Source organism: Hylaeus anthracinus, unplaced genomic scaffold (assembly GCF_026225885.1).
Source record: "Hylaeus anthracinus isolate JK02 unplaced genomic scaffold, UHH_iyHylAnth1.0_haploid 11997, whole genome shotgun sequence".
NCBI classification, from domain to species: domain Eukaryota; kingdom Metazoa; phylum Arthropoda; class Insecta; order Hymenoptera; family Colletidae; genus Hylaeus; species Hylaeus anthracinus.
In genome coordinates this window covers 7275926-7301299 of record NW_026534344.1, presented here as the reverse complement: position 1 = coordinate 7301299, position 25374 = coordinate 7275926, and the positions used below count along the sequence as shown (strand labels likewise).

Genomic DNA, 25374 nt, shown 5'->3' with positions numbered 1-25374 from the left:
AGATCAAGAAGAAACTTGTACAATGTATAAGTAATTAAATTATGCATATATGAATCCAAGCACAGATACGCAATGGCCCTTCGAATGATCGGCGCTCTACTGTACTCGCAAACGAGAATTCAGCTTTCAAGATGAATGCGCATACACGTTACGTTCAAGAAGGATCGGTACACAGGAAATCCATTGTGAACATGGTACAAATAAAAAGCCCGTACAGTTACCTCATCTTCAAGTACGTAAAAGGACACGGAAGGTCAACCCTCTTGGAATTCACATGCACGTAGTTTTTGACCGAGGAAGCACTTACAGTAACGTCACGTAACGCTTGAGCAGGGAACAAGTCCTGCGAGAAGAAAGACCTGTCTTCCTTAAATAAAATCTGCTCGCTATCCTGGAGCTAGACACACGTGTGCGTATGTGTGACCGTGAAGTCCGATCCTCTGACTCACCGAAGAATACTATGCATTAACGAGCAATTGAAATAGCAGACGTGACGAGACCCTTTAATTCCTGTATTCCTCCTTCGACAGACCTGAGCTTCATCAAAGGGAAAAGATTTCATCTTTCGTCAGACGTTCAATTTTCATTTGGACGAGGTGATCGTCAAAATTCAAACCTGGGGGATGATTGATAAATAAATTAACCCTTCGCGTTCCGATTGTCAGTACTGCTTGGATAACTATCGAGGTCATTCCACTCGAAGTGGTACCACTACTGACAATTCTGTCCAGACGATTCTGTTCTATCCCAGTCCATTTTGTATATTTTTTATTATGAAAGTGTTTTATTATGGAGTTTAATTATGGAACGTTGGATTCTCAGCATTTTATTTGAGTAAATAAGTATAAATTCCGTTGTTGCCTTGCTAATTAGGTTTAAAATACAGTTGTTTATTTTTAATTATTTCTTACATAGAAGGAACTAATTACGAATCTTCTGGCATGTGTTAGACAGAAACAATGCTAAACAATAAAGTAAAATAAGTATTTATATGTTGATGTTTGTTGGAAATATTGGGAATATTGTATATCTTTTATTTAAACATTCTTTCGCGCTTAGATTGAAATGCTAGGCAAATACAATACGCGACATCTGAGAGAAACTCGTGAAATGTCGTTCACTTTCTAGCCAAGACGGTGATCCTGAGTAACTGTAGGTACGAGGATGCAAGCTAACAGGATTAGAAGCTGATAAAATCGTCTACATGCATGTACATGTAACGTGACACGCTTACTCCACTCTTTTACCACAAACCTGTTGTAAATAATCTTCCATGTCTTCTATGCAGACACGCAACCACGTCCATGGTAAAAGAATTGTCGGTATGTTATCTCGTTTGTGGATAACATCTGCGCACGATAAAGCAGGAAATTTCATGGTTCGAGAACCAAACTGGTTTACCTTCGTCCTACATAAACTGGAATGTGAAGCAGGTTTGCGTCTGTAATTATAGATATACCTTTACCCCGATTTACGTGAAAGTTACTTCGTTTCTTTTATTTATTTAAATGAAAAATAAAGTAAAATACAACTGAAAAATAAAAAAAAAATATCAATACATTTATGAAAAAGCAAATATACAAAGCTATATTTTTAATTGTTTCATTTCTAAAGAACAACCTTTCTACTTGTTTTATTTTTTAAATTTCTATCGACATGTTGAAGTTAAGTAGTTTAAAAATTGCTCCAACTTTCAATTATGCAATTACATAACTATCGTTAAATATTAAATAAATGAGGATAGAAATTTATACAAGTCAAGACACATTAATAAGTTGTTAACTATCTCCTTGGGTGAAGCCTGAGATTTATTTTGATTTTAAATCGTGTTCCTCAAAGATTTACTGGCATTAATTATTACATTATTTGTATGTATTATATTATAATATATCATACATTATATTGTTATACTATAAGAATTATTTACTACTTTGAGAATTCATTAGTTTTGGCTATTTATTTGATTGTCGAGAGTTTCTATAATTGATAGTTCTCCAACAAATTAAAAATTCTTTTCCACTTAAATAGCTTAATTATAAAAAGAAGCTGAACATACACATACGCGCCAGTGACCCTGAAGAGAGTAATGAAAAGTATAGGTGGAAGGGTGTCGAAGCACAGGTGACCAGAGGATGCGAAGAGGGGAAATCCATCGGTGCACGCCTCGGGGAACACGATGGGTTGAATTTAACTCCGACAACCGTACGTTTTGTGGTGTTCTGTGTACGGTTAGTGCTCACGCCGCAGAACGAACACCAGGCACCGATCTCTGCGCGGCTGTCTCGACTCTGGCTTCAGTTTGCTGTCGTGAGCACACCTGAACAGGTGACCGACTCGATCGTTCGATAAACCTCGCTCTCGGCGTTTCATCGTCGATCGTTAGACGCTGAAACTTCGATCTTCATGCTATTATTGTTCACAACGCCTAGGACAAGTCGATCTCTTAAAAATCTCGATTACTCGCCGCAAACGTAATTATAATTGTCACCTGTGCTAACGAAAAAAGAAATGTAAAAGTTGAGCCGTTTTCTTTTTGCTTGTCATAATCAATGGATTTTGGGTTTTATTTATTTATAGTGCATGGTAATATGGAAATAAAATCCGTTGTCTGACGATACTAAATGACTAATATAAATATTTCATACACATAAACATCCATAGTTGAACAATATTCCTGAAGAGTTTCGTAAAAAGATATTAATATTTATAGAAAATATAAGCGTCTCTGTACGACGATGCAGACACCACTTTGTTTACTTATTTACGGGTTAATCAAAAATCTCTTTAGTATTTAAATAATTTCACGATCACACACTTTTATAGTTAACCATCATTATCGAATAATAAACTACAAGATATACGACAATTTAATTTAATTATAATTGCCATCAGCGTTTCTGCAAAATGTATTATTTTCAATTATCTTCAATTCAGTTCAAATAGGAATCAATCAATTTTCTTAATCCATACTATTTATTACCTTCGAAAAAATAAATCTTAAAAATAAATTGAATTTTCACAAATTTTTAAGAGGTCCTTTTAAATATGATGGAACTTTTGCCTAAAAACAGAGGCTAGAATTCGAATAATTCTTTAGGACTGTGCGAAACTTGCGGCACCTGTAAAGAAAGTGAAGAGGATGATCGACTATCGTGGGTAAAATCAAGTTTATCGCCGTAAGCGTATGTTCCATGTAACGCCGAGAGCTTACCTGGGTAGGTGAACATGCTCGTGTGCTCAGCAGTTTATCAGTAACGTGCTGACAGTCCGCACGGACCCGTGGAACGACGCTGCTCAAATAAACTCTCGCGTTTCTCGTGTGGCGAACTCGACAAATAGTCTTCGACATAATGCATCATCGTTAATAAGAAACATCATATTTGACTCTCGGTGCGAGAATAAGTTTCTAAACAAAAACGGGAGTGAAAGAAATACGTGAATTTTGGGCGAAGTGACGTGTTATCAATGGAAATATAAAATACTTTGTTGCACAGTGATGTTGAAGGGTCTACGAACGAGGAAACTATTGAACTGAGACACCGAAATGTCCTGGTATTAGAAAATGAAAGAGGAATATGGCTTAGTGTGAGGCAGGAAATTAACGAAGAGCAAGAGAAGAGTTAATGCATCCTCTATATGAGTTTTATGGAAATCGTAAGTACCAGTCAATCAAAGTCTATTAATCTGCATGCTTTCACCATAAAGTTTCTAATTCTTGGCTGTCAGTAATTTTTTGAAAGATGGCTAACTCTTTTAAACTGTGACTGAAACTAGTACCACGCGGACGTGTTCTACACAGTATACGAGTGGAACGTAAATTCGATGAAAGGCAATTCAAATTTGCCACGTTAAATCAGCGTTTAAATTTATTTAGAAGATTGTAATAAATACGTTTCCATGAAAAATTGGTTCATCAAATATCATAATTACTTACATGAAAAATTTAACAAAAGTAACAAACACAGTTATTATTTGCACTTTGTACATTTTTCATTTTTTGGTTGACGTAAAATGAAAATTACGATACAACAGACACTGCGGGCACCGATTGCGATTACCGATGTCCTCAATTTCTTTAATAATCGGCTACTAATAATCGTGATGCAATTTGAATGCTGCGTAAGGATGTCATTGTAATCACTTTTCTCCTGTGCCACTTAACACAATGACATTACGTAATCTCATTTCTCTTTTTCATTAACTGCAAAAAAATTGTGTTAGAATTATTTGTGCGAGAGTATTGTTTCATACGTGAATTCGTTCTCACATGGAACACCTCGTTCCTCCGAATCATGTGATTGCTCCATTTTTATTTGAATACCTACTTCGAATTGAAAACAATGCCAAGTGCTACATGACAGTAACGGGAACGTGGAAGGAATTTTCTGGTCCACACACATTCCCATTACAAATAAAACATCAATATATTACAATTTTCTTTTATATTAATATTCAAAACAAATTAATACTTAATTAAACAGGAGTTGGGCGATTGTTCATGTACAATGTTTCGTCACGACTTTCGTAAAGTTATTTACTTGAAAATAACCAGTTATATTGAATAACAATTGGATGTCAATTTTTGTGTCTTGTAAGAGTAAATATTTTCTATAAACACATAACTCATATTTTGTTTAAAGCAATGGACATAGAAAGTACAGATACTAATGGGACTGAATGTATGTGACAAAATATGAAATGTGTATCTGCATACAAGTATATGCACATTTCACATTAAGTAACTTGTCGCAGGAGGGTCTTCTTGAAGTGTGTAACACGATCGGTGCAATGGAGATGGTGCAATTGATATCTTCGCGAGCACGGATGAATGGATTACGCAGTCGCTCACACTGAAAATCGTCCACCATTCCCGCTCGCCCATTGGTTTCTATGACATACGCTATATGTACAATTATCGCGAGTTTCTAATTAGCGTGGGAATATTCTGGTTTTATTACCGCGTAAGAGAACATCTTCAATATGAATCTCTCTCATATAAAAGACAATTTCAAGGAACAGTATAAATAAAATATTCAACTTCAACATTGTCATGCCTTCTAAATAAAGTCTGAGGCAAAATTTCATAGTTAATAATTTATCCTGTTCTCATCTATCTTTCCAACAATGCTCCATTTAAATGGAAAAAAGCGCCTGATTGCACGAACCTTCCATGTAAAATGACTACTTCTGAAAAGTGAAGTGACTGCGGAAGTGCGGGGAAACTAAATTCCTGTACTCTCATGCTTGAAACTAAAGATCATCTATTATCTCATTTAGAATATACGATCAAAATGGTAGTTGTTTTGGAATAATTCATTTGGTTTTAACATTAAGTAGAGTTAATTCTTTGAAATTATCCTCCAGCAAAAATGAGGAAGTAATCCGAATTATTCATTATTGATAATATTTTTCATACCCGGAACTTGTACACTCTGAGTACTCGTATAAATTTTCCAAACTATAGATCGTATTCGAAGCGATAAATTATCCCGAGCAAATGCATCGGTACACGCGTACACTACCGCTCAAAAGTTTCTCGAAAGAAATATAATTTCATTAGAAACTACTACCGTTTACTGCAAGGCATTACGCCTCAGGGAAGATTTCACTTTGTTATTTTTCATATATTCTTTTCTTAAAAAGTAAATTAATAAAAGAAGGCTCCATTAAGTTAACAATCATCAATTTTAACGAATTTTATCTAATAATACATATATCGAAAGCATTTGTATAAATTTAACATTCTATATAAGAATTTTTGAAGTATTGTCCTCAATTAAATATGCTCTTAGAAAGCCCCTTCCTTCTTAATTATTTATTCATTCGTTAACCAAAATGGTTTTATTATTGATACTTAATAATACAGCAAATCTAATTTATCTTTCATTTCTTTTTTTTTGTCATTAAACTTTTCCAGAACTTTTGACCAGCAGTGTATTCAGAACAGTTGAGATTCTATTTGACGTTAGCGAATTAATTAATTCAACTAATTAAACACTAAACACTTAAGTGTTATAAAGATGATTCTAACGCAACGAAAAGCGATGCAGGTAACTGTACCACGGCATGAAAATGGAAATTTCTGAAGTCACTTGGCACAAGCTCAAATAATTATCATCGTAAATGGCAAGGTATCGCTGGTGCATGTGCGCCACGTTAGGTGGACGACCGTGCGTGCACCACACCGGGAAAGTGGAAGGGATACGTCACGCAACGATTTTCAGTATGGGGTGAGCAAGAGCAGCAGACGGTGGTATGGGGTGTGTCAATACCCCGTGCGGTGTTATCATTCGGAAGCATGCATGGCAGGTGTAGGAAGTGACGTCACGCACCTCGGAGTATACCCGTTCGAAACTCGACCTTACTGTCTGTTTTCGTCGGACCACCATGCATAAAAACTTCCTCTGGTCTACCCATGTGAAACGCAACAAAGGATATCCTTGCCTTCTGGACTAACAACGCCGCGTACTATAATTGCGAGACTGGTTAGAAATTAAAATGGGAACTTTCGTTTGTCCCCTTTAAGGACGATTGTTGGTTGGTTTATTCTGCCATTGTTAATTGGCAATTGCTGTATGTTTCTTCGCTGTGAGATACGTACCGATGATGTTCTTCCGTTTGTTTGTATTTTTAATTTTTATTAACGACACGAAGTTACTGTTAAACAATTACAAAGTCGTCATAACTTATAATATTCTATAATATATGATGAATTTATGGCGATTGAGACATATTGCAAATGAAATAACTAATAAATTATATTAGGTCGTCCCATAAGTTCGTGCCGAAGACTGTGTCGAAATTTAATAAAAAAATCACAGAAATTTTCTAGTAACGGTATAATGACTATCTGAGAGAGGTGAGAAACTATTGTGAAATGAGACAGATTATCTTTTCCTATGACACTTAAGAGTATGTTTCACATATTAATTTAAGAAATAGAAGTATAAATGGCACGAACTTTTAGGACGACCTAATACTTTGTATTAATTATTAGTTTCATTCGTCTTCTATTTAAGTCAACGCACTAGTAATAAATTAAGAGTAGAATGGGAAATAATATATGTTTTGTCGATTAAAAGCACTATGCAAAAATAATACTAGGTTCTAAAGGCGCAGAAACTTCTGGACCGCCCTAATAATGATTAAGCTTTCGTAAGTGGTTGCCTTTTCGTAGTGCCTTCAACAAAGTTTTGTGGTAGACTAAGTCCTTGAGTTGAAGACTTAATTTCTCTTCTGATTTTGATAGTATTTAAACTTTAAACTTTGTTTCCACTATAACGAATCCCTGACATTAACTTTGAAGAACCTTGGAACAGAAACAACTACACAATTTCGTTTAAAAATTAGTTTGCCTCGATGGAATTAGGTGAGTTCTTAAAACTTCACTTTATATTGATTTATTAGTTCGATAAACTAAGCAAGCGGATTCTTAGCAGAAGTTCCATTCTATCGTTAATTTCTCTAAGAAATATGAATTTCTAATGTTTGATAACCATATAACTTCTCTTTTTTTAAGTTATGTTTTATTAACGGTTTTCTTCCTGTCGATTTCGATATTGCTCTCTTCAATCTTACAAATAATTAAAAAAGATGGAGGCAAAGGTTCGCTGGACGTAGAAGATTTTTCTGTAAAAGAGTCTCAATAAAAAAAGTAACTGTACAGCATAATCAACGTATTATCGCCCCAGTTGTTACGTTTCCCTTTTGGGGCCACCTGAAAATGGCGAACCTTCAGAATGGTCTCCTATTAACCAGACTTAAAAGTCAAGAGCGTAGCCGACACACTCTGTTGGCAAGAAGAACACCACTGGGCATACAACTCCAAGTCTTCCTGAAGTGTCGTGCTATCCAAAAGGAACATCTCGACACGTGCATTCAAACCAGCTATTATTACCTTAATCGTTTGTTGCATCGTTCGGAGACACTTCGTTGTTGCCACACACTTCCTCCCATCAACATTTTGCTGTGCCGAATTGAGACTGGAGTAACCTTGACACAGAATTTAAATACAGTACTATAGAAAGTGAGATTTATATAAACAATGAATACTTAACAACTATCGAAATTTATCGCCATCGCAAACATGATTTCCTCTGAGAAAGTTTCTGTAAAATTCTGTCCCTTCTTTTCTTTTAAAATTTAAATTTGAATATTTTGATAACGAAGAAAGTAAGGTGAAATAATTGTGATATCAGACAATGAGAAGTAGGTAACTCTTCTCGTCACTCTGCAGACACCTAGTTTCATACAAGAAACAAAATGTTATTATTTGCATATTAATACACATATTACAGGATTTACATTTTATAAAATATACATTTACTTCTTCGAAGAGAGATGTTATTTTCACTTAAGCCCTTGTTATCAAATATCAAAGACATGGCCCACTCTCTCTTCGATGTAATTATTATACGATAGGATATGCGATAGGAGAAGTGGTCGAGTGTGAAGCATAATTTGAAAAACGAACTGGTCATCTCGGTCACGACTTCTTCCGTAATCAAGATGCTCTTGAAGACTGAATTAATGATGTTTTGTAATCTCGTTGAACTATCTGGTTTCCGGGAATCGGCCTTGCAGACCACTGACCACGGCCGGATGCTCTTGTCTACAAAGAGCGAGAATGAATAACTACCGAGAAGGAGCCGTTGAACAAGGCTTTAACGATCCCGGTGCGGTATCCTGCAATCAGCTGTTATTATCAGAAAAATTAACAATACTTTTCGTGATCGAAGGAATTTGAAACTGTTATTTGAAGTTACTCTAATAACCTGTACCGCTACTAATTAGTCAGCTAACTAACAAATCAACTACACAGGATGTTGTGCATTATATGGTACAACCTGAACGGAACTGTATTTACACCAGGAAGTAGATGAAAAATTTATTATATTTTCTTCCTTCCGAGGTAATAATAGACTAAAAATTGATTGTAAATTATTCTTGGTCAACATCTATTATAAATGGTACTATCGTGAAATATTAATTCATTGTAAGTTATTAATTCATAGTAAGTTCACTTTCTTCTAAAAATAGATCGAGAAATATTTGTCAAACTTATTGATGGGCATGCATGAAAATTTCAACTGCAAAGTTAAAGTCTGACTGTGACGTTGCATACATGCAGCAAGAACGAAAGATTTTGATTACCTGTCGAAAACATTGTTGAAGTTGCGTGATTCAGATCTGATCACGTGTCGAGCTAGACAAGTAAGGTAATGGAGTGATATGGAATTGCTTTGATTTGTCATTTTAAGCGAATAAAAGTGTTTAGATTACAAAGTGTAATTTAATAGACATATATTTTATATAAATTCAAACAATAACGGAATATTTATCGCGTATATTAAATGGGACAATTTTTATATCAACTAGAAATATTTAGAATTATTCTATAATATAAGATTGTTATATATGAGCTTACGTATTTTATGTTTCCCTTCTCTATTGTTTAGATTTCAATTTCAGTAAAATCAGTTTCATTCATGGTCCAATAAGCGCCGGTGTGCATGCTTGAAAGTAGAGCTATCTGCGGTTGCTTCATTCGCAATTCCGGAAAAGATCAACTTTCAGCTATAGAGTTTCTAATCGAAACAAAGGAAAACAACTATGAAATATGTATCTGCATTTGTTACAAAATTGCTGCTCAAAGAGTTTCAACCGCATCAAAGTATTAGATAACGTTCCTTATAAATCTGAATCTACTTTAAGTATAGTAGAAAGTTCTTCTGATGCCAAGTTCCGGTTTGACTTACATTAGAAATGAAACAGTCGTTTCTAGCATTGTTTCTCGGACCACCTTGTTTAACCTTATGCACCACGAATGAAAGTAATTTCTTCGAAACCCTAACCAGAATAATTGCTAGTGTTGCCGTACGAGGTCCTTGAACAATAAATTAATAATTAAAATTAATTAGATTTAATGCACTGGGCATGTTGAAAAGTCCTTAGAAAGATTAGTGCGAAAATTAAATTACTGATTACAAAATGATAAACATTTATGTTACTCGGTTCAGTAAGATATATGTACTTTCTTCCGACAGTAATTTTTCAAATCATCTTCAAATTAATTTCTACATATTCTACCTCCTTTATTAATCATACTATTAAATTATAGATAATCTAGAAATGTGTTGGATCAGGTTCATAGAGGTACCTTTAATAATATTAATCAATAAAAACAGAAAAAACTGAACGAAGTAGAGACTAATGAACTGTAATAGGCGGAAGGAGACATCTTCGAAGTAATTACTTCTAATGAAAATTCAATGAACGCGAAGCAAACGATCTGTGTTATTAGGCACAGCTTCCCAAGGAACGAGAATTCGCTTTACTTTTCACGCTTGTATTACGGTTATGTGGTATAATACCGAGATCGTGGGAAACCAACTGCGACTTCCGGCGAGCTTTCACTTCGGTTAATTGTCCTTATGGTTGCTCGGAGCGCTTGACAATCTTGACATTGAACGAAGAACAGGTCGTGGCAGAGAGAAAGCATTCGGATCCCCGTTTGTCAGTTGTCGAATTAAACGTAACGGTTACAGAGACAATTGGCAACGAGTCAGCTTTGTTACTCGAAGAAGCTGAATGTCATTTCAAGAACCGAATGTTGACATTTCTGCCAAGGTACAGCTAATTTTAAATAACGAATCATTTCTGGTCTTTTATTTTCATTTAAACAAATTTTAATTAAAGATATCTGCAGATGAATTTTTCTTTGAGTAGGGTTGAATTATAATACCGAATCGGAAGTTGTAAAACGAGTAGACATGAATAATTTACTCGAGATTCGATATATCAACCCTTGACGTATTAATTAATGCATATGTGAATTGGTAATAGAAATGTTTATCTTAATTCTACTACTGTTTCGGTTATTAACGCCTGAGCAAATAAATCATATGTTTTATGAAGAGATATTGATGCAAATTATAAGATATCTTAATTTATGGATTTTAGATTTACATTTACACTTTGTTACATTTTAATGAATTCATAACTGTATATCATTGTGTATCATGTGTATCGTTCTGTATGTAATATGTAATTACGTAGAAATTCCGTTCTTGCAACCTAGATATAAAATTGAACTGAAAGTTAAAAGAATTTTATTTTCTCATTTGTTTATTTCTGATTAAAAATTTTTTAGAGTAATTAAATAGTAGATGCTAGTCTGAGCTAATTATTGATCATGATCATGATATAAAATTATCTATTTAGCAATCACTTACATTTAATTGTTACAGTAGAATTAACTTTATAGTATCCAGGTATACAGTTATTATCATGTATATCGAATTAATTATACGTTAACGTAGTTGAACAGATGATTAGCAAGTAGAAAATGATTACTCACTGAAGCAAACGAAGCGAGTTGCTAACGGGATGCTGAAGGTATTATTGCTGCATTATCAGACTATTCCGTGTAAGTGAAGTTTGTTTCATAACAAATGCTGCAAAGCATATAAATTTCATATTGTAGCAACAAGAGTGTTTACAATATGTTTATATCTAATCTAAATTTAAATTGAAGTCTATTTTTCTCAAAATATGATTTTCTTATGGAAATTCTGCAGTTTTGCAATACTGCCACCTGATCTAATAAAAAAATGTATAGACTTAATACTATTACGTGACAATGAAGAGGAAGGGAAAGTTAACATGGGGAATAATGACTAAAGTATAACGAATCGCATGTATAGGCAACTTTGGAGTACCCCAGTGATCCACAGATGAATTTTCTCTATTCTAGAGAAATCAGTCGCGTGCCACGAGAAAATCCATAACATTTTTCTTCTCGTAACCGGTTTATTTGTACTTTCCTTCTGCCCGAGTTACCTTTACAGTGGGGTGCAATGCGCTTTGGCTCGGTTCCCGATCTTCCCTCCGTGTTTTCTCCTCGCCGCCAATTATCGCGCTCCGAGAAGACATGGCTCTAATGTTGCACGGTTGGGTTAATTATCGTTGGACTTCTCGAGTCGAGTCTCGTTACAATGCTTCGAACACAGTTTCACCAAGGAAAATCACACGTCGGCGAATTAATACGAGCGTGAAAGTAACATGTGTGCGAAAGTGGTGCGCAAGACATAATATGTAATTCATTTAGATGCTTTTAATAAGAAAATTCTTCGGAGAAGATGATACATTCAGGTTCGTTCTTCTCCAATGCAAACTCGAAAGTGTTAAAAAGTTCTCAGTGGATGAACCAGGGAAATTTTTATCTGGTTATAATATTTATTATTTAAATTAACTTAATCGAATATACACGAGAGATATTAGTTTCACGATCATAAATATATGCTATCTTTCTATTCCTCCATTTTTTGTGTATTAAGATTCATATATATTGTATCTTTTCAAAACAATGTAGGGATATAGTAACACTATGATAATTTCAGTTTTGGAACGCAATAGTCAAGTAATGAATTGTTTTTATTTCAGCATCGAGAACACCACCAGGTAGCCAATCAGAAACGTAACGGTGATTTGTACCGTGCAAACAACCATTCGTTGGGGGATGGTAGCAATCATGTCAATTAGGGGATGCTCGCCGTCAAGATGATCTCCACGAAACCGATCACCACAATTTCGTGGCTGTTAAGATGTTACAAGAGACGCAGATTTAAGTCTGGGTGGCTTGTGTTCGTATTCATCTGTTTTCTGTCGAGCTGTTCGGCTAGGAACAATCCACCTCGTTTTCTCACCGATGGCCAAACGGAAATTATTCTCAGACTCAAGGAAGGACCTGATACACCAGTCGGTAAGAATACATGAAGAACTCGTACTGCTTCGAAAATAATTGGACAGCTTTCGAGAACTTGCAAAGCATTTAGCAAAAAATATAAAGGATCATTAAGAATAAATCATGCTATATTTTGCGAATGTAAAGTAACTAATCTGATTACTTTTCATCCATCTGTCAGTTGTTAAAAAGTAAACAGTTAACATTCTTTCGGTAGTCGCATAGCCACTCGCAATATGTACAGTATAATCAGCGCTTCTGCGCATTTAAATTAATTACACCTTTTATTCGCTGACGCATCGTGTTGCCATTCGTGTTGGCTGGTTTCTGTTGCAGGCAGTTTAATTTACAGGCTTCGCGGCGTCGATCCTGACGGTGACAGCCTGACGTTCGGCGTTAGAGATCAACCTGGCAGCGACGTGATTCGGGTCGAGAATTTCAGCCCAAACGAGGCCAATATTTACCTGAACAAATTGCTGGACAGAGAGGTAATTCAGCTACGTGATGATCCATTTCGTTCCAATGATTCCGCTCGATCGCCCGTCGAATCTCTAATACAATAGTTGAAACGTCTACGATATACATTTGCTTGTGACCGATTAAATTGTTTTTAATTTTAATTGAAGACATAGTTTAAACAAAAAGGTTTCCATTTCGTTAAACCTGTAAGAAACCCTTGAAAAACATGTTTCCCTTGGCTTACTTTGCACAACAGTCAGCAGAAGAAACTAATTTCTACGATCATTTCACCGGTATTGTGTTTCTTTTGCATCTCGCACGAGTAATCCTAAATTCTTGAATACTTCCACGCAGAACGTGTCTGATCATGGTAACAGCGGTGTCGAACGCAAAAGAGAAACTCGGGAACGAGTACCGAGCATAAGAAACATGGAAATAACGATCCAGGGTGGATCATCGCTTGTGGAAGTCGTTATTTTGTCATCATCATCTCCTTTAAACGTGACCGTTAGCGTGCGAGTTAATTTCCTGCTAAAGGATACGCCAGTTCTCAAAATTACTAGTTTGGTGCCTCGTGTATCGTGACACAGATTATTGGGATGGTTTTGTAAAATTGAGACGACGATCTCATTTTCTGAGCAACAAAATCACACGCGTGTAACCTAGATTCTCTAAATATATAGCGCATTCAATTCATTTTTAAGTTTGACTTGCATTGTTTCGGAATAGAACCATTTTCTTTCGTTTAGAGGGTGAAGGTCAATTTTATTTGATTAAGAATGGATTTTGGTATATTAAAAATAATTAGGAAGCAAAAAAGTCGAAGCATTGTTACTTGATGAAATTTAGTAAGAAGAATTGATACTTTAATATGAATATAGAAAAATCACCTTGTGTCAGAAATATTAATATTTAATAACCCTCTGGTATCATTCATGAAACGATAATTTGATTTAACAAGGGATGCGTAAGAGTATGAGATCTCCTGCAGAAATATTATAAATTTTCATTCATATGGAAATCTTTTGAAACAGCACAAAACGGTATTTAAATAAATTTTTGTAGAGTCTAAGTTGTTGATGTATCCCTAGACCAGGGATGAGTATGCGTTGGTGCTGACTCTGACGGATGGAAGGCTCGGAGAGGGTAATTTCCTCACGCAAAGTTTACTGCTACTGGTGGAAGATGTTAACGACAACGTGCCAATTTTTCGGCCACATCCAACATCTTTGACGATACGAGAGGACTCTGGACCTGGTGTTTTAACGACGGTCGAAGCGTATGATGCGGATCTGGGAGTACACGGACAGGTGGTTTACTATCTGCAGGAACTGGACGGAGAAAATGACGTGTTCAGCGTCACAACCATCAATGGGAAAGGTGTCATCCGCTTGGTTGGTCGTTTGGACTACGAAAGAAAATATTTGTACCAACTGAGGATATTGGCAATCGATCGAGCGATCAATGAAAAGGTTAGTTTCTAGATTTGGAGTACTTCATGCAACAGCGGATTGTATGAACATATAAAATTTATAAATAGGTATCAAATAAAGTTAATATTTTGACATTTTTATTTCACAAAACTTCTTGTTTTATTTGTATTAAAATGAAGTTCAGAGTTCAACTATTTCGCACAAGTTATCTACAGGCAACTATCAATTAAAATTCTCCATTTTGAATATATCTTTGTTAACGTAAATATAAGGGTACTATTTGCATTCTAGTCAAGATAGAACCCCCATCCGCTACAATAGTTATCTCTATGGTGGAAAATTGTGAGATATTCTGAAAGCAATGAACAAGTTCGGAATAATATGGCATTAAATTCAAATGTTACAATAAATAGATTTTTAACGAGTGTCGTGTAATTGAAACGCATTGTAAGCAATTTAAGGATTGAAATCTCTGTAAATATTTTTAGCTTATCTTCAGATTCGTTGGTAATTATTACAGGTAAATACAGGAACAACCGCGATACTCGTTAAGGTTCAAGACGTCGAGGATCAACCGCCGGAATTCATAACCATGACGCCTGTTGCTAGGATCAGTGAAAATGCTCGGATCGGCACGTCCGTTCTTCAAGGTCTGTCTAATCACTGCTACTAATACAACATAGATGTTTTTTAGTATGGAAACAATAAATTCTAATCAACTTCCTATTGCAAAACTGATACAAATAATTAGAGGACTAATTCATTAAAAAAAAGTAAATAATTCATGAAACGAATTTGAAATCTTCGCTTTAATGGTTATAAAAAATGATATATTGTATGGTCTGATAAGCTTTATTTATTAATTGGTCATAATGAATACTTTCGATTTACAGTGGAAGACTCATGATCGAAAACATTTATCATCATTAAATTATGAATTTAATGCATTTTTGGCATATACCGATACATAACACGTTCAAAATGTGTGATAATTCATATTTATACAAAATAAATATCAAAAGTTAATATGACAACATTTTATTTTACACAAGTACAAATATTCTCCATACACTTTGCATATATTGTTCCTAGTAGTATAGCCTATAAGTCCAACAAATTGACAGCCTTCAGTAAATCTCATCTTAGATTTATTAGTCAGTGATCGAATAAGTCTTCTCGATCGATACGAAGTTTCATGATACAGAAATCGTTGTAATTTTTCAAAAATCGTTTCGAATGTCTTACAGTTCGCGCAGTTGACGGCGACAAAGGGATAAATAACAAAGTCACGTACAGCATTACGCGAGGGCCGAGATACCTGTTCGACATTGACGCAACATCTGGCTTGGTGTTTACCAGGGCGCAACTCGACAGGGAAGCGGAAGAAAACGCGGAAGGCGCCTTTGTCTTGGAAATTACCGTGAGGGAAGTGTCGAAAATAGTGCCTGCGCCGTCGGTATCGACCGAAGTCACTATTATTCTTACGGACGTTAACGATGAGACTCCCAAGTTCCGAAGTACGAGATACCGAGCCGAGATAAATGAAAATGCGCCGCACAATACGCCGGTTAATTTCATCGGGGATGCGATACCGGAAGTGTACGATCATGACTTGGTGAGAAACTGACGCTAAAGAATTTCGTGAGACGATTGCAAAACATATTCAAGTGTTCGACATCGATTTTTATGAAACTCTCCGTGTATGCAGAGCAGGAACATATTGTTGTTATGAAATTACTATTATTAACTTTGAGGGGATAATATTATCGTTGAAATAAGAGTGCATTCAATAAATAGAGAAAACGTTGTACTCGATTTTCGTTTAAAAAAGTAATTTTATTATAAGTAAAGAAGTGTAGAAGTAGGAAACACATCCACATAATGTATTCTTGTAGTTAATATTTACTTTATATAAAAGTAATTAGTAGGTATATACATTATATCATTCAGAAACTTATTATATAATACAGATTTCTGAAATTAGAGTTCAAACAAATACTGTTCTTTTAATAGAGAACAATTTTTCAGGGATCTAATGGTACTTTCCGAATATTCATCGAAGGTGATGATGGAATGTTCGATGTGACACCGTTTAGAGGAATCAATGAAGCTCCATTTTTAATCAGAGTCAAGAATTCCAGCAAACTCGATTTTGAAGTGAAATCAGGTATTCATATTTTTTAATTGTGTCCACAGTTCAAAAACTTTTGATTATTTCATACGTACATATATGATTTCAAACATGAGATGATTTATAATTCACATTTTCAGAGATAAATTTTACATTAATCGCGAAAGAAGTCGTATCAGTGGCGCCGAAGTATAGCATGGTACCAGTGACCGTTTTTATTAAAGATCAAAACGACAATTATCCAGAGTTCACTCAAAACATATACGAGGTATCGATACCAGAAAATTGTGCTGTTGGAACTACGGTAGCATGGGTTCAGGCATTGGACGAGGACAGTGGCAATTTTGGAACTCGTGGAATCAGATACACACATTTGGGAGGCAGTATTGCGCACGCGTAAGCTACAAAATCTCAAGTACCATATTTTAAGTGAAAATAAAAAGTAACTACTTGAAGTAACATTTTCAGCTTTCTATGTATCAAGTCAAAACATTTGAAAACAAACGAGTCAATATATTCATTGGACACAATACAAATTTAGGATAATAAAACTGCTATTAATCGGTAAAATTTGTTTGACTCGGTGTATAATTTAGGGGTTATTAATCGTTTATGAAATCCTCTCAATTTATTTTGATTTTTCTTTCCCCCGTTACAAAAAAGAATCTCAACAGATGTCGAGAAGTATTGATAATAACAGAGATACAGTAAATAACGAGAGTTGTAGCATTTGTTTACATTTGTTTCTTTAATTCTAGACTATTAATGGATTCCCTGACTGGCGTGATCACAGTTAAAATGGCGGGTCCGAGTTTTGATCGAGAACTAGTATCCCGGCATTATTTAACGATCGAAGCGAGAGACGATCTCGGAAAAGGTAACCAAAACACAGTTCAATTAATTGTGAACGTGAACGATGTCAACGATAACGCGCCTGTATTTCTGCACAACAAATACGAGGCTGTACTTTTGGAGAACGAGGATCATTTCGAATCACCGCTGATCATCGAAGCCTTCGACATCGACTTGAATGGTACGATAAATAGAAAATCTTTTCATTCGACTTCTTACTAAATTATAAGATCAAATTCACAGATTAAAATATCACAGTTCCTCCCTTTATATAACAAGTGTCATTGGTTAAAAACTTATTTTCAAAAATTAATTACGTTCACTCTTTCACAGGTACTAAAAATAGCGAAGTGGTGTATGCTATAGTGTCAGGTGAATTTTCGCGGAACTTCAGTATCGATCCGAAGCGCGGTATAATCGTTCCAGCAAGACCGTTGGATTATGAAGCATTACCTATCAGCCAAGGGCATAAAGAAACATCTGTACGTCCGTTGAGATTGACAGTACGAGCCAGAGACGCGGGCACGCCGAGCTTGAGCTCCGACGCGCCATTAATTATTTACTTAAAGGATATTAACGACAACGCGCCTGCCTTCGAGAGAACACTGTACAAGAGAAGCATTACCGAAGACTTGGCTGGCGGTACCAGCGTAGTTCAGGTAACGTCAATTATTGTTTTATGATCGTTTATTAAATGCTCTTACGGTTTAACACCAGAGGCCTTGTATTTTTGTGTTATTAATTTGAGAAAAATTTTCAAAGAAACATAAACAAGAATTAACAAGACAAAATAAATAAATAAAAAATAAATAGATAGAATACGCGAAAATCTAGAATTTCATGAAATTGTTTTTTATTATAGAAGATAGGGGGAAAAATTACAGAACTTCATTAGGTAGAATTTAATTATCTTTATTTAAAAAAAATACAGATGGTAACGATATAGAAAGAAGAAAATTCTTATTACAGGTGAAAGCTTGGGACAAAGACTTATCATCGCCAAACAACAAATTGGTTTACCGAATTCAAAGTGGCGCAGGCGATAAATTCGTCATCAGTCCGGAGACAGGAGTAATTCGAGTCGCTCCTGGCTCTAATTTAGATCCAGATCTCACTTCGCCAAAGACTACGAGGTACAGCTTGAACGTTCTCGCGATAGACAGTGGGACGGAAATTCAAAGAACCGCTGAAGTTCTCGTCAATATCACCATCGTGGATGTTAACAATAAACCACCTATTTTCATCGAGCCCGGTACAGTTACTATTCGCGAAAATACTCAGGTGCGTAAAATAATTGATATTATCTCATGGAGATTGCATTCAAAGAATATAGAGCTAAAACATCTATAATATGTGTATTTAATTGGTTATTCATCAGGTTGGGGCGTACGTGCATCGTGTAGTCGCCAATGATCCAGATATCGCACCAATTTTGCGCTACCGCATCGATCCAAACTCATCCGAGGCAAGAAACGAGGAAGGAACGCTAATTAAAATTCAGGAATACGATTATTTATCTGCTTTAGAATTAAACGCACTCGATGGATTGCTTCGAGTAGTCAAACTGATAGACAGGGAAAGAGTAGAGACGATAAGGTTGGGTCTCGTTGTTGAAGATTTAGCCGCAATTAAAGGCGTACAAACTGCATTCGGTTAGTACACATTATCTACATGAACGAGTGGTATTTAAAAAGCTCTGAAACTCATTCTACATTAATACAATTCACATACAAACGTCCTCATAATATAAAATTCCAACGCAACTATTTCATTTAGATTTCGCCTTAAATTTCAGCTACCCTAAACATAATAATCGAGGATGAAAATGATAACAACCCAAGGTTTCGAAGGCCATTTTACAGGCGGTCGGTGACGGAGAACAGTAAAAATGGCGTCAATATCGCCAGTATCGTGGCTGATGACGCTGATAAGAATCGCAGCATTACGTATTCATTGGAAAGTCCGAAGGAATTAACGGATTTAGTACATCTTGATTCTGAAACTGGCGAAATGGTCGTGGCGAATAAAATTGATAGGGAGCAATATTCCTGGCTCAATCTAACAGTTAGGGCCACCGACTCGGGAATACCGCCAAGGTAAAATTACGTTTGCAATTTTCGGAAAACTACTTACCTTTTCACTTTCATTATTACGACTTGTACAATTTTCTTTAAGAAGAAAGTTCCTAATAAAGAACTGTTCTTAAATGATTGTTTCTGTTACTACAGTTATTTTTATAATTCAAACAAAATTATTACGTCGTATGATGAACGAATAACATTTGCAGATCAAGTCTCTCCGAAGTATACGTTCAGGTACTGGATGAAAATGACAACAATCCATATTTTGTGACCGATATCAGCAATTTGACTGTCATGGAGAATGCTAAGATTGGTACAGAGATCGCTGTTATTCAAGCAAAAGATTCTGACAGCGGTGATTATGGAAAAATCACGTATTTACTGGACAGAATGTCGTCCCAAGTATGCAGTAAAATTATTCTTTCTCATTGGAATATTAATAAATAACTCGAACCACGTTTTCTTATTTAACTCTGACATGTATAATTACTCTCTCGAGCTTTTATTGCGAATTTCAATGAAAAAGAGCGATACATTGAATCATTAAATTAAATAAAGCAATAATTCAAAAAACATTTTTCGATACAGGGTGCTTTTGCTATTCATCCCGAATGTGGTGCTTTGACTGTAGCTGATTCCATCGATTGGGAAACTAAACAAAATTATGTTCTAGTCATAGAGGCGTGGGATAATTATCAGTTCGGTTACACAGCTGGAGAATCCAGAAACGCGTTCAAGCAAATTCAGTAAGTTGTATTGCTGTCGTAATTACCTGATTAAAGTAAACGAGAAAAAGTAATTGATATTATATTACTGTTTTCTATGCGAAAATTACTAACTTTCATTAATAATATCATCAATAATTAAACTGGTGAATACATTCAGAAGCGAATTGAACAGAAAATAAAAATCTCATTTTTAAAGAGTGACAGTAACAGATGTTAATGACAATCCACCGAAAATGGACATACCAGCATCGTGCATCACTATATCGGAGTTTCACGACGTCAAAGACTTAATTTTTGTCATTAAAGCGAAAGATGCCGACGATCCAACGACACCTAATGGCCGTGTGAAGATTAGAATTCTTTCTGGGAACGAGTTAGGTTTGTACAAGCAATTTTGACAAATATATCCACGATTAAATTATAAAATGATTATGAAAAAACTTCTGGTATACAAATTCCGCGAATAGATAATGTAAAATTAATATTTTAGGTTTATTCATCCTAGAGCAGACGGATCATTGGGCAGCAAATCTAAAAGCGGCTCATTCACTTCGAGGGAAGTTCGGAAATTATTCTCTGGTCGTGGAAGTACGAGATCTTGGCAGCCCTTCTAACAAAGACACGTCTATCCTAAATATTTGCGTTACTGATTACAACGACAATCCTCCGATGTTTATTAGTCCGCAACATAATACAACGATTCGTGTGCCAGAGGTGATTATCCATCATTTATACCGGAATTAAGTGCAGTTAATGCAACGTTAAACTTTTAAATAGAAAAGAAAAAAAGAAACACGTTCTAATTACGATACCTTCGTTAATATAACATTGGAAATGCAACAATTTGCAGAATGTAACAGTTGGAACGCAAATTATTCAAATTGAAGCCCACGATGCCGACACTGGTCCAAACGGTGACGTTCATTTTCGTTTGAAGCAAGATTTGGCTGGCCATTGGAGGACCTTTCACATCGACGACATAAGTGGAATTATTTCATTGAAACTTCCATTGGACAGAGAAACACAAAAACTGTACGAGGTACTGTAAATGTACAGAAATAACAAACTGAAGATTTTAAACGATCAAATTAAAATATTAATGTAACAATGAATTAAGATTAAAACGATTTTGGCTCCAACAGAAAGAATAAATTTATTATTAAAATATAGATGTATCAGATATAATAAAAATTCTTTGAAATGTTGTTCATAATTGAATAAATGATGTTCAAAATAATTAATATTACAATAAAAGAGATAAATTTATTGTAGTATTTAACATGTTGTATCGAATGTCGATTAAATTTACCACAAAGTGATGGAAGTTATATTTCATACACAGATCAGAGTGGAAGCATACGATTTAGGTACCCCGACTCCTCTCAGTTCGGATCTGGATCTAATAATTTACGTTAGGAACATCAACGACTACGAGCCGCAATTCTTACTGGACATTTTCAATACCAACTTCACCGAAGAGCAACTTCCTGGATCGGAAATGGTCTTACTTCCACAGACTGTCGATCGAGACGAAGTCGATGATCTCGATGATCCTCCTGTTCAAGTCTGTTATTTCATAGTTGGTGGGAACGATGATGGTTTATTCACTCTCGATATTTATAAGCACGAATTGACCGTAAGTTTCGATAAGTGTGACATAAACAATGTTTACTATGTAGAAATTAGCTACTATTAATTAAAATTCTAATTTTATATCACATTTCTGATATTCTGAATTCTAATTACCTACTATGAAAAAGAATTTTTGCAATCTATACTCCGCTCTGGTGTAAATTCTGGCTCGATGATTGAAAGAATTATTAAAAATAATTTAAAAATAATTATTTCAGACTGCGAAACAGTTGGATCGAGAGCAACAGCAGCAACACTTGTTAATTATAAAAGCTACGGAGGATTGCAATACGGTTCCAGCAAACGAGAGTTTTTACGACGAGACCACCGACGACACTACTTTAAAAGTTATTATAGATGTAATTGACGTAAACGATAATCCGCCAAAGTTTGTTAGCAAAATATTCACGGGAGGCGTTACCACGGATGCTGACTTTGGCACTCAATTTATGCGCGTGCAGGTAACGCAATATCATCTGAATGAAATTCATAGAGAAAATAAGTACATATAAAAGTTGCACGATTGTTCTAGGCGATCGATTTGGATGCAGGCGAGAATGCAATGATTAATTATTACCAAGTTGGCAAGATTCACATGACTTTAACGGAGGGTCTGGACGATATTCAGTTACAACCATTCCTCGTTAACAAACTCACTGGTGTAGTCAGCCTAAATTTCGATCCCCAGAGAGGAATGAAAGGGTATTTCGATTTCATGGTACGTTTGATCGACTTTAATAAAATGGACATCATAATATTTATTTAAACAAATAGTAGCAGTTTGTAATTAATAATTATTTAATGCCGACTTTGTTCCACATGCTTTCTTGGTCATTTGATGAGTTCTTATAATATACCTATAAGTATGATTTCAGAATATGTTATTAATAATAATAATTGACATCTGTTGATTGATTTAAACAGGTCATAGCCAACGATACGCAAGATCTTCAAGATTCAGCAAGGGTGTTCATATATTTGTTACGGGAGGATCAGAGAGTTCGTTTTGTATTGCGGCAACATCCACCGGAAATTCGCAACCGAATAGAAACGTTTAGAGAGTAAATATGAACAATTGTAGTTGTAAAATGAGCAGAAAAAATGTCAAAATTGGGAGCGTGCTCTGTAAACCTAGCGTTAACGATACTAAACTTTCAGGACGCTAGGCAACGTGACTGGCGCGATAGTCAATATCGACGAGTACAAAATCCACGAGAATCACGACGGTTCGGTCGATCGAACGAAAACGGATCTATATTTGCATCTCGTGAATCGCCGCGACAACTCCATTTTGGAAGTATCCGAGGTTCTCGAATTAGTCGATAGAAACATCGAGAAACTCGATACCCTGTTCAAGGAATTCAACGTGCTCGACACGCAAGCGGCGCAGTATCAGCCAATTGTTCAGTACGAACAAGCAGGGACGACTTTTTGGCTATTGACTTTGACCTTGTTTCTGGGCGCATTGCTAATTTTGTGCATCGCACTGTGCCTTTCGCAGAGGGCCTCGTTTCGAAGGCAATTGAAGGCAGCTAACGCGTCTCCTTTCGGTAAGTGTCAATCGCAATGATTATATAAGGGGTTGTTCAGGTAGTTTCTGGGTTTTGAATATTTTTAATATAGAACTTGTTTGTTTTTATAGGTTCCTTTTTAAATTTCTATTCTTACAACAAAGTCTTGATACAGTTTTCTTTCTCTTTTCTTATATTATTTAGGAATCTTGAAGACATTACATATTTTTCACGTATCGTGTATTTTATTCTAAAAGGAGGCTGTAATAACAGTTATAAAAACTAAAACACTCATAAATTGTACACCTTTAATTAATAAATACGTTGTTTTCGTTAAGGTACATCAGATGCAGAATTTATCAGAGGACCTGGCCGCGTTCCAAACACGAATAAACATAGCGTGGAAGGTTCTAATCCGATATGGATGCATGCTTACGAGAACGAATGGTTCAAAAGCGACGAATCCGTGAGCCACACATCCGAGAGAGATTCTCTTGACGAGAATGCACTGAACAACGAAGAATTAATGAACGAAGTGAACACAAACCAAAGACACGAAGATAAACCGTACTATATCGAGCCTAGGGTCTCTTCTATTTCAAGGTAAATGCGTTTTTTTTTTTCATAAATAAAGCGACCAACCGTAAAAATGTATATATTAATAATATATTCAAAATCAGGCACATTTGAAAGGAAATACATTCATCACTTTTATGTTTCCTCTTATCTTAAGATTTTATTTTGCAAATTAAGTATACAACAAAGATCAACTATTAAATATTAATTATATTGGTAAATAGTAAATTACAAAAAAATCATTTATTTTTCAATTTATGTTGCAATTTATTTCAGTATAATATTTACGATATCACAACAAATTTGCATCATGTTTTGAAGTATAATTACGAATTTGCAAAATTATGATACCTCTTGAAATTTTTTGCATTGCATTGACAGAAGCTTATCATGTTCACCGATATTTTTTAATACGAAATTTTGTTTTCCGTATTCGTTAACAGAGATTATCTTTGTAGCCTGGAAAGTATAGCAAACATACCAAACAATTTCCATCAAACCTCGTCGCTGCACCGAGCTCACAACACGATTGTTAATCCACTGGGCAAGAAAATCGAGACAACGGAGTTGTAATCGAATGAGGATGGGCAACACTTCCAATAAATACGTTTCTTTAAGTGCTAATATATAAACACTTCGCAAGAGAACTGTAAATTTAGAAGTGATCGTGTAAATAGTCACACCTCGTACAAACGATAGAAATATTTAATATTTATTTTATAATAATTTTAAACGCGACATTAGCGAATACTTTTACACCGTCAGAATCTTATTATCCATAACTCATGCTCTACATCGAATCTAGAATAAAGCCAAATGATTATTCCAACGAATCTCATGTTTTAGGTGCATAAAGGTTGACTCAAGTCAATCCATGAAACGAATGTGTACTAATGATCTCTGCACGTTAACTCCCAAGTTAGAACATTTTCTACACCTTTGTATATTTTTCTGAGGAATAAAAAATAATTTCATAATACTTCAAATTTTTGTAAGTGAATAATATAAGTAATACCAGGCCACATTGTTGTGTATTCTTCAGCTTCACCTTACTTATACTACCTCGAATCGAGTATAGAGCGTCTCATGACGCTGACTTGCTGAAAATTAATACAAGTAGTTTGAGCTAGTATATACTATAATGAAGTCAAACCCGTGGATCAATTTTACTGGAATTCATTTACTTTAACATTTATTTTCAACGTAAAATAATCTATTAAAATCAT

General features: G+C 35.2%; 1 protein-coding gene across 1 annotated transcript; it reads left to right on the top strand.

Moving 5' to 3' along the window:
- The first annotated feature begins 2249 nt into the window (after positions 1-2249).
- LOC128889696 (cadherin-23) lies at positions 2250-25127 on the top strand. Its single transcript, XM_054147552.1, has 26 exons — positions 2250-2471; positions 3072-3654; positions 12445-12763; positions 13082-13233; positions 14296-14676; positions 15158-15287; positions 15885-16252; positions 16666-16804; positions 16909-17164; positions 17527-17801; positions 17954-18279; positions 18590-18901; positions 18999-19272; positions 19416-19716; positions 19908-20103; positions 20290-20447; positions 20626-20807; positions 20920-21143; positions 21280-21468; positions 21772-22065; positions 22280-22522; positions 22594-22779; positions 22986-23122; positions 23220-23611; positions 23911-24175; positions 24607-25127. The coding sequence occupies exons 3-26, from the start codon at positions 12547-12549 to the stop codon at positions 24719-24721; spliced, it is 5712 nt and encodes a 1903-aa protein (XP_054003527.1). The 5' UTR covers positions 2250-2471; positions 3072-3654; positions 12445-12546; the 3' UTR covers positions 24722-25127.
- The last annotated feature ends 247 nt before the right edge of the window (positions 25128-25374 follow it).